The sequence below is a fragment of the Puma concolor genome, chromosome E3 (genome assembly GCF_028749965.1).
Source record: "Puma concolor isolate L17-30 chromosome E3, mPumCon1.1.hap2, whole genome shotgun sequence".
In the NCBI taxonomy this organism is placed as follows: Eukaryota; Metazoa; Chordata; class Mammalia; order Carnivora; family Felidae; genus Puma; species Puma concolor.
Window position 1 is genome coordinate 7402745 of NC_141682.1, and position 13273 is coordinate 7416017.

Sequence of the window (13273 nt, forward strand, 5' to 3'; positions counted from 1 at the left end):
GCTAGTCGAGTTCTTGGAAAGGCAGGATTTCCTGCTGCCCCCGCGAAGCCCACCTACTCTCCTGGTGTTGGGTGAATTGGAGAGCCAGTATTCCAGGAGGGGAGCAGGAAAGGGAGCGTTTAGCCGCCCACGAGCTAGTGGGGTGATAGCTGGTCGCCCTGCCACCCTGATTTCCCTCTCTTTCTTCCCAAGCACCCGAGACAAACACCAGGTAAAGGAAGCCCATTCTTTGAGCATGGGACACGTTCACCCAGCGCAGATGGGGCTTCTAACAGTTAAGTCAGGGTAAAGAATCTCGGGCTAGATGATCTTACCCACATCGGAGACTTCCCACCGGTGTCTTCGGTGGTTCAACTCCTAGGAGGTCTGTGGGTATGGGATGCGCTAAGCCATCTCGGGGTGATCCGCTGAGTGGCTGTTATCTAAGATGCTAGAAAGGAGCAGATCCTGTAGCTTCAGCCCCAGCTGCGGGAGCCTGAGGAGGTCAAGACCAGGTGCCAAAACAATGCCTGGGGAGTGCAGCTGGAGCTGTCATAAGGAGGACATTATAAAGGATCTGCTGGGACCAGAGAGTGGGTGGAAAAGAGATCAAGTTTTTTAAGTGGGAGTGATTAAGATTCAGAAGCATGGATACATCCCTTTTGGTATCCAACTTGTAGTACAGCAACCATTTTTCTACCTCAAGAAACATCCATTGAGGCTTTCAACAAGCAAAATGCTTGCCTATTTCAGGGAATTGTCTGTTTCCCTTCATTGGATTTTTTTATTTTATTTTTGTCTATTCCTTTTCTTATGAATGCAAGTTTTAAATTCTTCTTGCATCCCAATATCAGATACTGCCTTTCCCATAATATGCTCAGTCAGTAGTTACCGAATGTCCAATTAAATGACTTGGAAAGGGGATTCCTGTGATCCGTTTTGGGATTTTTGACAAAAGCCCAACGGAAAATCTACTTTTTTAAATGTTTAAAAATATATAAATAATAAATAAATAAATGTTTAAATTACACAACTAATGAATGCATTTTCTATGAAAATTAGAATACTTTATTGAGAAGGAATCTGAGTCTTAGTATGGACCAAGAAGAAAGAAATGCTCTCATCAGTTATTGATGTTTGCCATGAGTGTGATATAAGTGCGTATGTGTCTATATGTCTTCCTGTGTACCGAATGACAAACATAAGGTCCCATGACACCTTAAGGTTCTTATGGCTTCTATCCTGCCATATGCCTGAGATAAACTTCCTTCTTTACTGAAAATAGTGAGCCCCGCTAACTTGCAACTTTATTCATATGGAATTTCAAGCGACCCCAAGGAGCCAAACAACCTTGAAAAGAAGGATTCACACTGCCCAATTTCAAACCTTATTACAAGGCTACAGCAATCAAAACATGTGATACCAGGATAGGGATAAACATAAAGATCAGTGAAATAGAATTGAAAGTCCAGAAATAGTGCCATACATCGACAAGCAATGGGTTTTCAACAGGGATGCCAAAAACCATTATATGGAAGAAAAATGGACTTTTCCATAAATGGTGCTGGGAAAACTAGATATCCATGTGCAAAAGAATGAAGTTTAACCCTTATGCCATATATAAAAATTAATTCAGAATCAATCAGACCTAAATGTAAAGCTAAAACTGTAAAACTCTTAGAAGGAAATGCTGGTGTAAACCTTCACGATCATGGATTAGGCAATGGTTTCTTAAATATGACACCAAAATCACAAGCAACAAAAGAAAAATTGATAAATTAAATTTCATCCAAATTAAAAACTTATGCATCAAAGGAGACTAACAGTGAAGTGGAAGACAACCCACTGAATGTTGAAAATATTTGGAAATCATATGTCAGATAAGGACCTAGGAGCCAGAATATATAAAGAACTCAACAAAAAAAATACAAACAACCTAATTTAAAAATGGGCCAAGGATGAGTAGACCTTTCTCCAAAGAAAATATACAAATAGTCCATAAGCACATGAAAGATGCTCAACATTGTTTGGGAAATGCAAATCAAACCACAATGGGATACCACTTTACCTCACTAGGATGGCTACAGTTTTAAAAATCAAATAAGAAAGAAAAGAAGAAAACAAAAAGAAAGAAAATACCAGGTGTTGGCGAAGATGTGGATAAATTGGAACCCATTTATACATTGCCGCTGGGAATGTAAATAGTACAGCTGCTGTGAAAACAGTTTGGTAGTTCCTTAAAAGGAGTTACCATATGCCCCAGCAATTCCACTCTTAGGTATTTACCCAAGAGAGGTGAAGACATATTCACACAAAAACTAGTATATGAATGTTCATAGCACCATTATTCATAATAGCCAACAAGTGGAAACAATTCAAAAGTCCATCAACTAAAAATGAACAAAAAATGTGTAGTGAGCCATACAATGAAATACTAAACTATAAATGGGAATGTAGTACTGATTTATGCAACATGGGTAAACTTCAGAAACATGGTGCTGGGGCACTTGTGGCTCAGTCAGTTAAGTGTTGACTTCAGCTCAGGTCATGATCTCACAGTTTGTAGGTTCGAGCCACACATCAGGCTCTGTGCTGACAGCACTGAGCCTGCTTCGGACTTTCTGTCTCCCTCTCTCTCTGTCCCTCCCCTGTTCACACTCTCTGTCTCTCCAAAATAAATAAATAAACATTTTTAAAATAAATTTGCATATGTTTATAAAAAAACAAACAAACATGGGCTAAGTGAAAGAAGCCAGTCCCAAAGACCATATATTGTATGATTTATTCTATTTATATGAACAGTCCACAATAGGAAAATCTATATAGAGAGAAATTATATTTGGTTGTTTATGTTTGTTGGGGCGGGGGGGGGGGGGGTGGGAAGCATGGAGGATTGTGGGTAAAAGCTAAGGATAACAGGGTTTCTTTCTGAGTTGATGAAAATGTCCTTAAATTGTATTAACAGATGTGCAATTCTGTGACTGTACTAAAAGCCATTAAATTGTATGCTTTAAATGGGTGAATTATATGGCATGTGAACTATTTCTCAATAAAGCTGTTTCAAAAGGGTTATCAAAGAGGAATTATGAATGATGACATTTGCTTTTTTCCATCCTTGGTCACTTGGCTGGACTCTGGTTATAGTAGATGAGGGATTCTTTATAAAACACTTGTATAGCAGAAAGAAAAATTATTAATTTTCTAGTTGCTGCCAAAATGTCCCCTGGGGGACCAAATAGCTTTCCTTAGCAACGAGCCTTCCTACTTTACCTACGGATAATTTGGGATTCAGAAGGAGAAAACAAAACTAGGTAGCTGCTCTTGTTGAGAATTTGAAGGCAAGGAAGGAGGGAGGGGAAGATGTTTCTGTAGGAAGGTGACAGGCTGGAATACCCTTGGGCAGACTTGACAGAGAGACTCCAGAAAACAGACGTTTGATATTTAGCTTTATGTTATGTGCTACCGTGATGTAAACCTCCCTTCCTGAGTCAGCAGCAAAACTCTGTGTGGAAATGAGGGGAATGAGTTTAAAAAGTAGCAATTTGATGGGGATTGAGCCTGGGTGGCTCAGTGGGTTAAGCTTCTGACTTCAGCTCAAGTCATGATCTCACAGGTTTATGAGTTCAAGCCCCACATCAGGCTATCTGCTGTCAGCACAGAGCCCACTTCGGATTCCCTGTCCCCCTCTCTCTCTGCCCCTCCACCCCAAAATAAATAAATAAATAAATAAAACATAAAAAAAAATAAAGGTTGTTGGTTTAGATATGCGTGGAAGGCCAGTCTGAATATGGCATATGCCGCGGGGCTGGGGGCATCCATAGGTTACAAGACTTCAAAGTTGGGGGGAGCAGAGAAAGTGGAAGAACAGAGGACAGGGAAGTAGAGTCACTATGACAGGAAAGTCGCATTCAGCCACAGGAATGCCAACAGCAGTGGTCAGAATTTATTGCACAGGACAGGGGAGAAGCACAGCTTTACAGAGGCTTCTGCTGGCTGAGTCTGGAACCAAGCCCATGATCATTGTAAAGCTGACGCCAGAGGATTCTGGCAGGAAGGCACAAGGGGGAAATCTCCCAGGAAGACTTAGGCAGCGTGGCCCACCATGGCCTTTAGAGATGCTTCAACAGCCTCTCATTTGTCACAAAAGTAAATCCCCACTCACTGGATGTTCGGAAGAAGATCCAATCACAGAGTTCCCTTCAGAGGCGAACCAGGTGGCTTCATAACTCTGCAAAGTAGAGAATCAAGCAGGAGCTGAGACTTTTTCTAAGTGGGAAGAAACCTAAAGGGAAGGGCAGGAGGTACAGCTGGCTGAGAACCCTGGTCCTGGTTCATTGGAAGGAATCGGCAAACAGAGGGGGATGAGGGTTGGGAGATGGGTCCGCAGCAGCGGTCAGAAGACGTCTGCCTCGAACCTGGTTTTCTATTTTGTAACACGTAGGAAGTGTGCCTCCCAGAGGTCCAGGGACCTGCCTTGGGAGGTCATCAGGACAGAGACCTCAGGAGCAGGAAGAAAGAAGGAGGACATCAGTGCTCTTCTCACCTGCTTCTCGGAATGGCTCTTTGGTCTCCACCACTGGGAAGTTTTCAGTCGGTTCCTTGTGTCTTCTGGTGCTCTCTGAAGTTGGGGAGTAGTTAGAAGGGGGAGATCTGTGCTTCCGGGCCCTCCACCATCGCCCCAGGCCCAGGAGCACAAGTTCCAAAAGCGTGAACAAGAGACAGAGCCCACTGACCCCAAACATGGTCTTTAGGAAGATGGTCTTCTCAAACGGGCGGGACAGGTAACAGGTTATACTACCAAGGCAAGGCTCTCGGCGACATGCAAAGGAGCTGGGCACGTTGAACCCATACACATGGTACTGTACCCCCAAGGCTGTCCCCTCAAGGACCAGCCGCACGCCCAGCTGTGCCACATAGGCCCAGAGCAGCCTGGGGCTTCCAGGACCGGAGGCATCTCTGCTCTTCTCCCCTCGGCGGATCAGAGTCTCCTCCTCCTTCCCCTTTCCTGACTCTTCCCAAAGCCAGATGACATGATACAAAGTGAGACCCATGTAGAGGGCGCTGGGCACAGCCACCAAGATGACCTGGAAGACCCAGAAGCGCAGTGGGGAGAAGGGGTGGAAGGCATCGTAGCAGGCGGCCTTGCAGCCTGGCTGCTGGGTGTGACACACGAATTCACTCTGCTCGTCGCTGTAGACCCCGGCCCCGCTGGCAGCCAGCAGCACGAGGCGGAACCCCAGGAGCACAGGGAGCAGAAGGCGTCCCACGGAGGTGGAGTGCCGGCTCTCCTCAGCCACCAGCTGCCTCAGGAACCGGCCACACATCCTGTTAGAGAGCAGAGGGCAATAATGAGTGTGAGTGTACTGTTCCCTGATCTTGAGGAGGCGCATGGGGCCACCTCTTCACTGTGAATCCAAGGATAGATAAGGCAAGACTTCGCGCGCCTCTCCAAGGATCTAGTTGGTTTATTACCAAGACTCTGATGGCGCCTGTTTATAGGTAATGGAGTCATCGTGGAAAATAGCGAGGGGGTGTGGGTGTGGCTGTCTCTTCTGCCCCCTTCTGTACCTGGCAGTGGAAAGCCAGGATCCATCTTTCCCTCTCTTTCCCTCCCTCCCTCTGTCCCTTTCCCAAAGGCTAAACAGCCAGAGAGTCCAGAGCCCTCTGAAAACTACTGTTTCCCCCATTGATGGCCACCAGGCCTGGCGCTACTGTCACTGGCGCCTGAACAGAATCAGTGCCGACCCCAGAAGGGAACGTACATTCTCTTGCTCTCTGCTTTTCTCTTGCACCAGGCCTTGGCTGCTCATAGGCGTGCGGTCTGGCCTCCGCTCCCATTGCAGTGGTAAGATTGAGATTCAGTTAGCTTACGGGCCCCGGTGCGGGTCAAGTGAACAGTGAGTGTCAAGGCCCACTTCAGTCTGGTGTTCTTTAGACCTAACCAGCTTGGGAAAAGGAGAACATTTTAAAAGAAACCCAGCAGAATTTACTGATTGAATGTAATGGAGTATGGGGCCAAAGCCAGAGATGACTGGATAAAAATTGGAAATTCCTCTCTGCTTTGTAATTGTCCCTTGGGCTCATCTCTCCCACACTGTGAGAGGTGACCATGCTCAGGGACAGGCTTCAGAAAATTTCTCACTTCTCTAGAGAGAGTAGCACCCTGCTATAAGCCTGTGTGTCATCTTTATTTATATTTTAATTTTTTTTTTCAACGTTTATTTATTTTTGGGACAGAGAGAGACAGAGCATGAACGGGGGAGGGGCAGAGAGAGAGGGAGACACAGAATCGGAAACCGGCTCCAGGCTCTGAGCCATCAGCCCAGAGCCCGACGCGGGGCTCGAACTCACGGACCGCGAGATCGTGACCTGGCTGAAGTCGGACGCTTAACCGACTGCGCCACCCAGGCGCCCCATTTTATTTATATTTTATTGAGGCAGCCTCCTCAATGCCCAGCTGCTGCTTCTCACCGCCTGTGTTTGGCCTAAACTCTGACATGCCTGCATCCCCTCATTGAAGGGTCTAGAAGACCTTGCAAACATTTTACTCCACAGGGAATATAAAGACACTTTGCTGGGGAGCCGCACAGCCCCGTCTTGTCTACATGCTGCTCCCTTCTGTAGCATCTTAAAGAAGTGGTCTAGCGTTTACCCAAGGCCACCCTCCCTCCCAGACCCATGTCCTTGGGTCTCTCCAGCTGCTTCAAGGACTTGACCACCCTCATTTCCTCCCTGAACCTGCTTAGGTCTCTCCCTTTCAACTCTAGTAATAATAACCTGAATTTCTAACTCTTTGACATGGCAGCAAATGAGACATGCCCAATTTGCCTTGTATCAACTTCCCTATTATAAGACCCAGAGGGGTGCCTGGCTGGCTCAGTCATTAAGTGTCTGACTCTTGGTTTCCACTCAGGTCATGATCTCATGTCTCATGAGTTTGGGCCCCGCATCAGGCTCTGCACTGACAGCGTGGAATCTGCTTAGGATTCTCTCGTGTTCTCTCTCTCTCTCTCTCTCTCTCTCTCTCTCTCTCTTTCTCTCTCTCTCCCTCCCTCCCTCCCTCTCTCTCTCTTCTGCCCTTCCCTCACTTGTGCTCTCTTTCTGTCTCCAGAAATAAATAAGCTTTTAAAAAGCTACACATAATATTCAGAAAGATGCACAAAGCAATTTAAGTGGGGATTCGTGCCATAAATAAACTACAGTTGTTTGACCCTTGAACAACGTGGGGGTTAGGAGCGCTGACTCCTACACAGTCAAAAAACCCCATATAACTTTTGGCTCCCCCACGTAAAAAACACTTAACTACTTAAGCTTATTGTTGAGTGGAAGCCTTACCAATAACACAGTCAGTTAACACATGCTTGTAGGTTACTAGAAATTCATAAGGAAGAGAAAATACATTCATAGTACTGCATGTATATTGAAAAAGAAACCCATGTATAGGCCAGATGGCAGGGACAGGGGCAGCTGCGGCCACTCATGAATGTGCTGGCCTCCAGGAAGCTGCCTTGAGGAGGGATCTGTACCTGGCAGGGAGGATCCCAAGGCCCACAGCTGCCCTGGCACAGCCCTGAGACCCAGGTGTTCCACCTGACCACCCCAACAGCACACTGGACAACCTGCGGCCTGACCAGTACCCGGGCCTCTTGGGGGCTGCGGGCATCGTCAGGCCTCCCCAGGTGCTCAGGTCAGCAGTCTCGACTGCCCGAGTAACCTTCCGTTCAGTCCCATGGAGACAGGGTGCACAACTGTAAATAAATGCCTTGTGGCCTTTGCCTGTCAACTCCCTTAAAATCCACTGGAGAGGCACCTGGGTGGTTCAGTCAGTTAAGCGTCTGACTTTGGCTCTGGTCATGATCTCACGACTCATGGGTTCAAGCCCCATATCGGGCTCTCTGCTGTCAGCACACAGCCTCCTTCGGATCCTCTGTCCCTCCCCCCGCCCCTCCCCTGCTCATGCTCTCTCTCTCTCTCTCTCTCTCTCTGTCTCTCAAAAGTAAATAAATATTAAAAAAAAATCCACTAGGGAACCTGTCTGGCTGGGTCCATGGAGTGTGCCACTCTTGATTGCAAGGTCATGAGTTCTAGCCCCACATTGGGTATAGAGATTGCTTTTTCAAAAAATCCACATATGAGGGGGCACCTGAGGGGCTCAGTTGGTTAAGCATCCAACTTTGGCTCAGGTCACTATCTCATGGTTCATGAGATGGAGCCCCAGATCAGGCTCTGTACTGACAGCTCAGAGCCTGGAGCCTGCTTCTGATTCTGTGTCTCCCTCTCTCTCTGCCCCTCCCCTGCTTGTACTCATGCTCTCTCTCTCTCACTCAAAAATAAAAATAAACAATAAATAAATAAACATTAAAAAATAATGAAAAATAAAAATTCACATATAAGTGGACCAGCAGGGCTCAAACCTGTGTTGTTCAAGGGTCACCTGTATAGATAAGAACAGGCCATAGCACCAAAGCTGAGGTGGAATGGTCACTTCTGTGCAGTCGGAACAGATGGATTGAGATGCTTCCAAGGGACTGTTGTAAAGGGCTTAATTGACCAGAGAACCATGTCACCACCCATCAACTGTGAGAGACCATGTTTTGAGTCACTAACGATCAGAATTTGAACCTCTACCTGCCTGTCTGTCCCTATCTTTCTGCCTCCCTCATAGACTGTGAAGACTCCGAAGTCTGTCAGGCCACTGAAAATTATTCTCCATAAAATTGGGTTAAAATTTTTAATTTTTTTTTCAACGTTTTTTATTTATTTTTGGGACAGAGAGAGACAGAGCATGAACGGGGGAGGGGCAGAGAGAGAGGGAGACACAGAATCGGAAACAGGCTCCAGGCTCCGAGCCATCAGCCCAGAGCCTGACGCGGGGCTCGAACTCACGGACCGTGAGATTGTGACCTGGCTGAAGTCGGACGCTTAACCGACTGCGCCACCCAGGCACCCCTAAAATTTTTAGAAGAAATCCATTCTCCGTCCTTAGAAAGATGTGAAATCGGTCTCATGATTAAAAGATGGCAGATTGAAGATGGAGATTTACCCCCTCTCATTCCTGAGACTCCTCCAAAATGAGAGTAAATGGATCTTTAAGTGTACAAACCCACTACACATGGAAGGGAAAGATCACCAGTAGCACAACTAAAAATCCACTTTGAAAGCAAGAGGATAGACAAGAAATTCAGATTGCGGTGCTGGCGAGCACACTGGGTAATTCTTCCAGAATTCAGAGAAAGAAGATAAATCCTTGAAAATAATAAAAGGTGACTAGATAAGGAAAATCTATATCCTAATTTGAAAATCAAAGACCACAATAAAGCAAAATCCCTTGTCTGTTTATTGGATGAGAAAATACTTAGTGAAGTGCCTGGGAAAAAGAGCAGTTTCTCCATAAATGTTTAACCAAGTTTTGTTTGGAGAGATACTGAGTTCCATAGAGGACCAGAAGGAAGGTCAGCTTCCAGTGCTGGCCCTGGGTTTCTCAGCCTTGGCACCATTGATATTCGGGGACTGATCGATCATTTGGTTTGGGGGCAGGGAAGGCTGTCGTGTGCGTTGTGAGATGTTTGGCGGCATTCCTGGCCTTCATCCACCAGATGCCAGTAGCACGCTTCTCCCCTCCACCCCCAGAAGCCCCCAGACACTGCTGAATGTCCCCTGGGGTCAGATTCACCCCTGGTTGAGAACCACCACCTGAGGGTCACACCTGTCCATCACCTCTCCACTCATGGCTTCAGTCACCAGCTCTGTAAAGCAAGACATTCGTGCTGGAGCATCTCAAAGGGTTTTAATTTGGTGGGACGTGATGTTCGGCCCATTTCCAAGCTGCCTTGCGCATCCTCCCCTCAACAAGCTCCATCTGTGAGGAAGCCTGCAGGCCCTATGGGGTCCTTGCACTTAGGGGAGGCACCCCCAGGTTCGGTGGGGGGGGGGGGGGGGGCGGGGGTTCCGCCCTGGTTGTCCTGGAGCATTGAGAGACTAGAGACTGATTTGGTAAATTCACAAGTCTGGTTCTCAGCCTCATCTTGTTTCAGAGTGGAGGCCCAGCACACTCTAAACACATTTCCAGCACATTCCCAGCAGACCTGGAATTTAACCCAGAGCAGGCTTGGCATACTCCAATGTTGGGAATTTGAGGAATTCTGAGAGGCCCTATAACTGGTTCTTCTCTCTCTCCTGCCCACCCCAGACCTGTAGCCAGATACCCAGTGTCCTCTCAGAGGCTCTAGGAACTGAACTGGGGTCTCCAGAGCTCACCACAGAGCTTTGGAGATTTGGGAGAGAGCATGGAAAAAGCAGGATGAAAGGACTTGCCCAAGAACCCCTTGGTTTGGAGCTCCCATATTAAATTCTGAGCACCCTTCTGTGTCCTCTGCCCTGTGGCTGTTACAACCAAAACAACACTAATTCTGGGACTTCCTAAAAGATTCACACAAAATCATACTCCATCTTCTAAAGTCTGCAGACCAAAGGCAATTTCTTATACAAGTGGGGCCTCAACACAGGCAGATCTTTCCTCCTCCCTCCTCCCCTGCTTTCATGTGGTCTCCCCCATCTCTTCTAGCTGTCCCCAGCCCTCCAGGCTTACTCTCTGAGACCAGCATCCCACAAACATCTGCAGCTTTGCACAAGAGCACCAGAGCCCCCAAGCTAGAGTCAGACCAGGGGAGCTGAGAGCTCAGCATTGTTTTCAAAGCTCAAACTCCAGGGAAACCACTCTGCTCCCGGGAGTGGAGAAATCATTTGCAAATAAATCTTTTGGGAAGGAGTTGGTGGAATCTGAGCCCTGTCAAGATTTTCACTGGTGAAGCAATACCTGTGAGCTCAAGATTTGGGGGAGGGATGGGGTGCCTGGGTGGCTCAGTTGGTTAAGCATCTAACTTCAGCTCAGGTCATGATCTCTTGGTTCACAAATTCAAGCCCAGCATTGGGCTCTGTGCTGACTGTTCAGAGCCTTGAGCCTGCTTTGGATTCTGTGTCTCCTTCTCTCTCTGCCCCTCCCCTGCTTGCATCCTCTCTCTCAAAAATAAATAAGTATTTTAAAAAAGATTTGGGGGAGGGAGGAAAGCCCAGCGTGTGAGGGGATTTTTCAAATATGTAAATAGATTTTTGTTTAATTTCATCATGATTTTGGTAAGAATCTTTCTAAGCATCTCTATTCTATGGGAGAAAAATTTCAAGATTCCATGGGTGGCAGAACTGATCTCAGCCAGTGAAGGCACAAGGGAGGGATGTCCACCGAGGGCAGTTCTGGACCCGGCTTTCTGCTCCTGTCTCAGCCCACCTGGCCTGGAAAACGTTCTAGATTCTTTTACCTAAAGTGTGATCCCTGGATGCACTGGCAGCACCAGGAAGGCAGAACCTCAGGCTGTATCCCAGGGTTAGCAACTCAAATCTGAATTGTAATAATACCCCCAGCTCACTGGTGTGTGCAGCCCTGAAGCCCACTGTCTCTCACCCTCCCAACCCTGCACCCTGCCCCAGCCCAGCCACTCTCCTTCCCGGCACTCACCTGGCAGCGCCTAACAGAAGCACCAACAACACGGGGGAAGAGTCAGGGAAGAGTCCTCAGGCTGCAGCCAGCAGGGTCCCAGCTCTCTCTCCCCCAGGCCCTGCCTCCTGCCACCACCCACGTCTTCTCCCCTCCCCTCTTCATTCCTGGCAGCCTTAGCGAAGGGTGAGAGAATGGCAGCTGGAGGAGCCTGTAGCCCTGCTATAAAAGAATGGGGTCTGGAGAATAACCCTCTGTTGTTGAGGGCGAGGGGTGCCTCTTCTAAGTGAACTGAAACAGAGGTTTTGAAATCAACTGACAGGAGAGCAATGGCCTCTGCATGTTTCCAAGTGGGGGGTGGAGGCAGCACTCACAGGCAACAACAGACAGAATTTCTGTAAGTTTACATCTCTGTTAAGCCCCCCACCCTCCTGGCCAAAGTACCCAAAGCACAAGTTTACCCACAAGAGTGTGAGTGTGTGTGTGTGTGTGTGTGTGTGTGTGTGTGCGCGCGCGCTTTGCTGGGAGAAATAGCACAGGCTTCCCCTCATCTGTTCCCTGTCCCTCAGCATCCCTGGGAGCCCAGCGCCTCTCCACCAGGCCCGGTGAGAACTGTGACACCTGCCTATACCCATTCCTGTCCCCATGGCTCAAGCCAGGATCCCCTCCAGAGGAAGGAAGGGGTGAGGCTGAGCGAGCGGGTGGTGGGTGAGAGCGCAACTCACCACTGCAGAGTTTTGACCAGAGTCAACCCTGCACTCTCAAGGAGGAGAGCTGGAGGAACCCTGGGTTCCAGATACTGCCCCTGTGGGTCTTAGCGCATCATTCCACTGTCTTCTAGCACGTTGCATTGTCAGGGAGACATTTAAGTCCAGCTTGATAGTCTTCGAAGCTTAAGTTATTTGACCTTCTTGACAGTTGCCAACTGGATTTTATTTTTTTATGATCCTTGGAGCCTGTTCACTCCTACAGGGGATTCCATCAAGCAAGGCATGAGATAAGCTGGCACTGCCTCTCTCCTTGGCATGTTCGCATCTGATCCACAGGCCAGTTCCAATGCAGCCATATGTCCATCCATTCATCTGCTGGCTCGCCCATCACTTGCCTTTTTGATTTTTCAGGCAGGAGTCAATAGACCTGTTTGAGTCCCTCTCTCCAGGCTTGAGATTAAGAAGGCGGCACCCTCACCTCTTGCCCTTGAGAACTAATAGCATATCTCTTTCCAAAGAAATCCTCTCTCCCTCTAATTTCTAACAACTCTGCCAATTGTATACAATTCTGATGTGGGCATAGAGTTTAAGAATGATATGCCCGTGGGGCACCTGGGTGGCTCAGTCGGTTGGACGTCCGGCTTCAGCTCAGGTCATGATCTTACAGTTTGTGAGCTTGAGCCCTGCGTCGGGCTCTGTGCTGACAGCTCGGAGCCTGGAACCTGCTTCGGATTCTGTGTCTCCCTCTCTCAAAAGTAAATAAACATTTTCAAAAAATTTTAAAGAATGATATGCCCGTTATTTATTGATTTGGCACTTTTTTTTCTTTTGAAGTATTTCATCTCAGATTAGCAAATCACTTTAGAATGTCCTATGTGTTGTATTTTCTAAAACATGATATCTTGAAATCCTAGTCAGATTTTCCGATTTAATATCCTGTTACACTAGCGCTTATTCAGTACTTACTAAGTGACAAATATTCTAAGTGCTAGAGGACTACTAACTTGCTTATCCCCCATAGCAACCTCGTGATGTAAGTCTATTATCATCCTCTGTTACAGAGGAGAGAGGTGAAGAATAAGGCGGTTAAGTA

The 13273-nt window shown here is 47.4% G+C and overlaps 1 protein-coding gene across 2 annotated transcripts; it reads right to left on the reverse strand.

Annotated features, from left to right (window-relative positions):
• Positions 1-1149: 1149 nt before the first annotated feature.
• GJC3 (gap junction protein gamma 3) lies at positions 1150-11924 on the reverse strand. 2 transcript variants are annotated; one of them, XM_086692012.1, is made up of 2 exons: positions 11492-11924; positions 1150-5304 (listed from the first exon to the last, which is right to left on the reverse strand). In XM_086692012.1, the coding sequence occupies exon 2, from the start codon at positions 5301-5303 to the stop codon at positions 4479-4481; it is 825 nt and encodes a 274-aa protein (XP_086548138.1). In that variant the 5' UTR covers position 5304; positions 11492-11924; the 3' UTR covers positions 1150-4478. The 2 variants fall into 2 exon arrangements, with proteins under 2 accessions (XP_086548138.1, XP_086548137.1); XM_086692011.1 differs by lacking the exon at positions 11492-11924 and having other exon boundaries at positions 1150-4207; positions 4523-5561.
• Positions 11925-13273: the final 1349 nt, after the last annotated feature.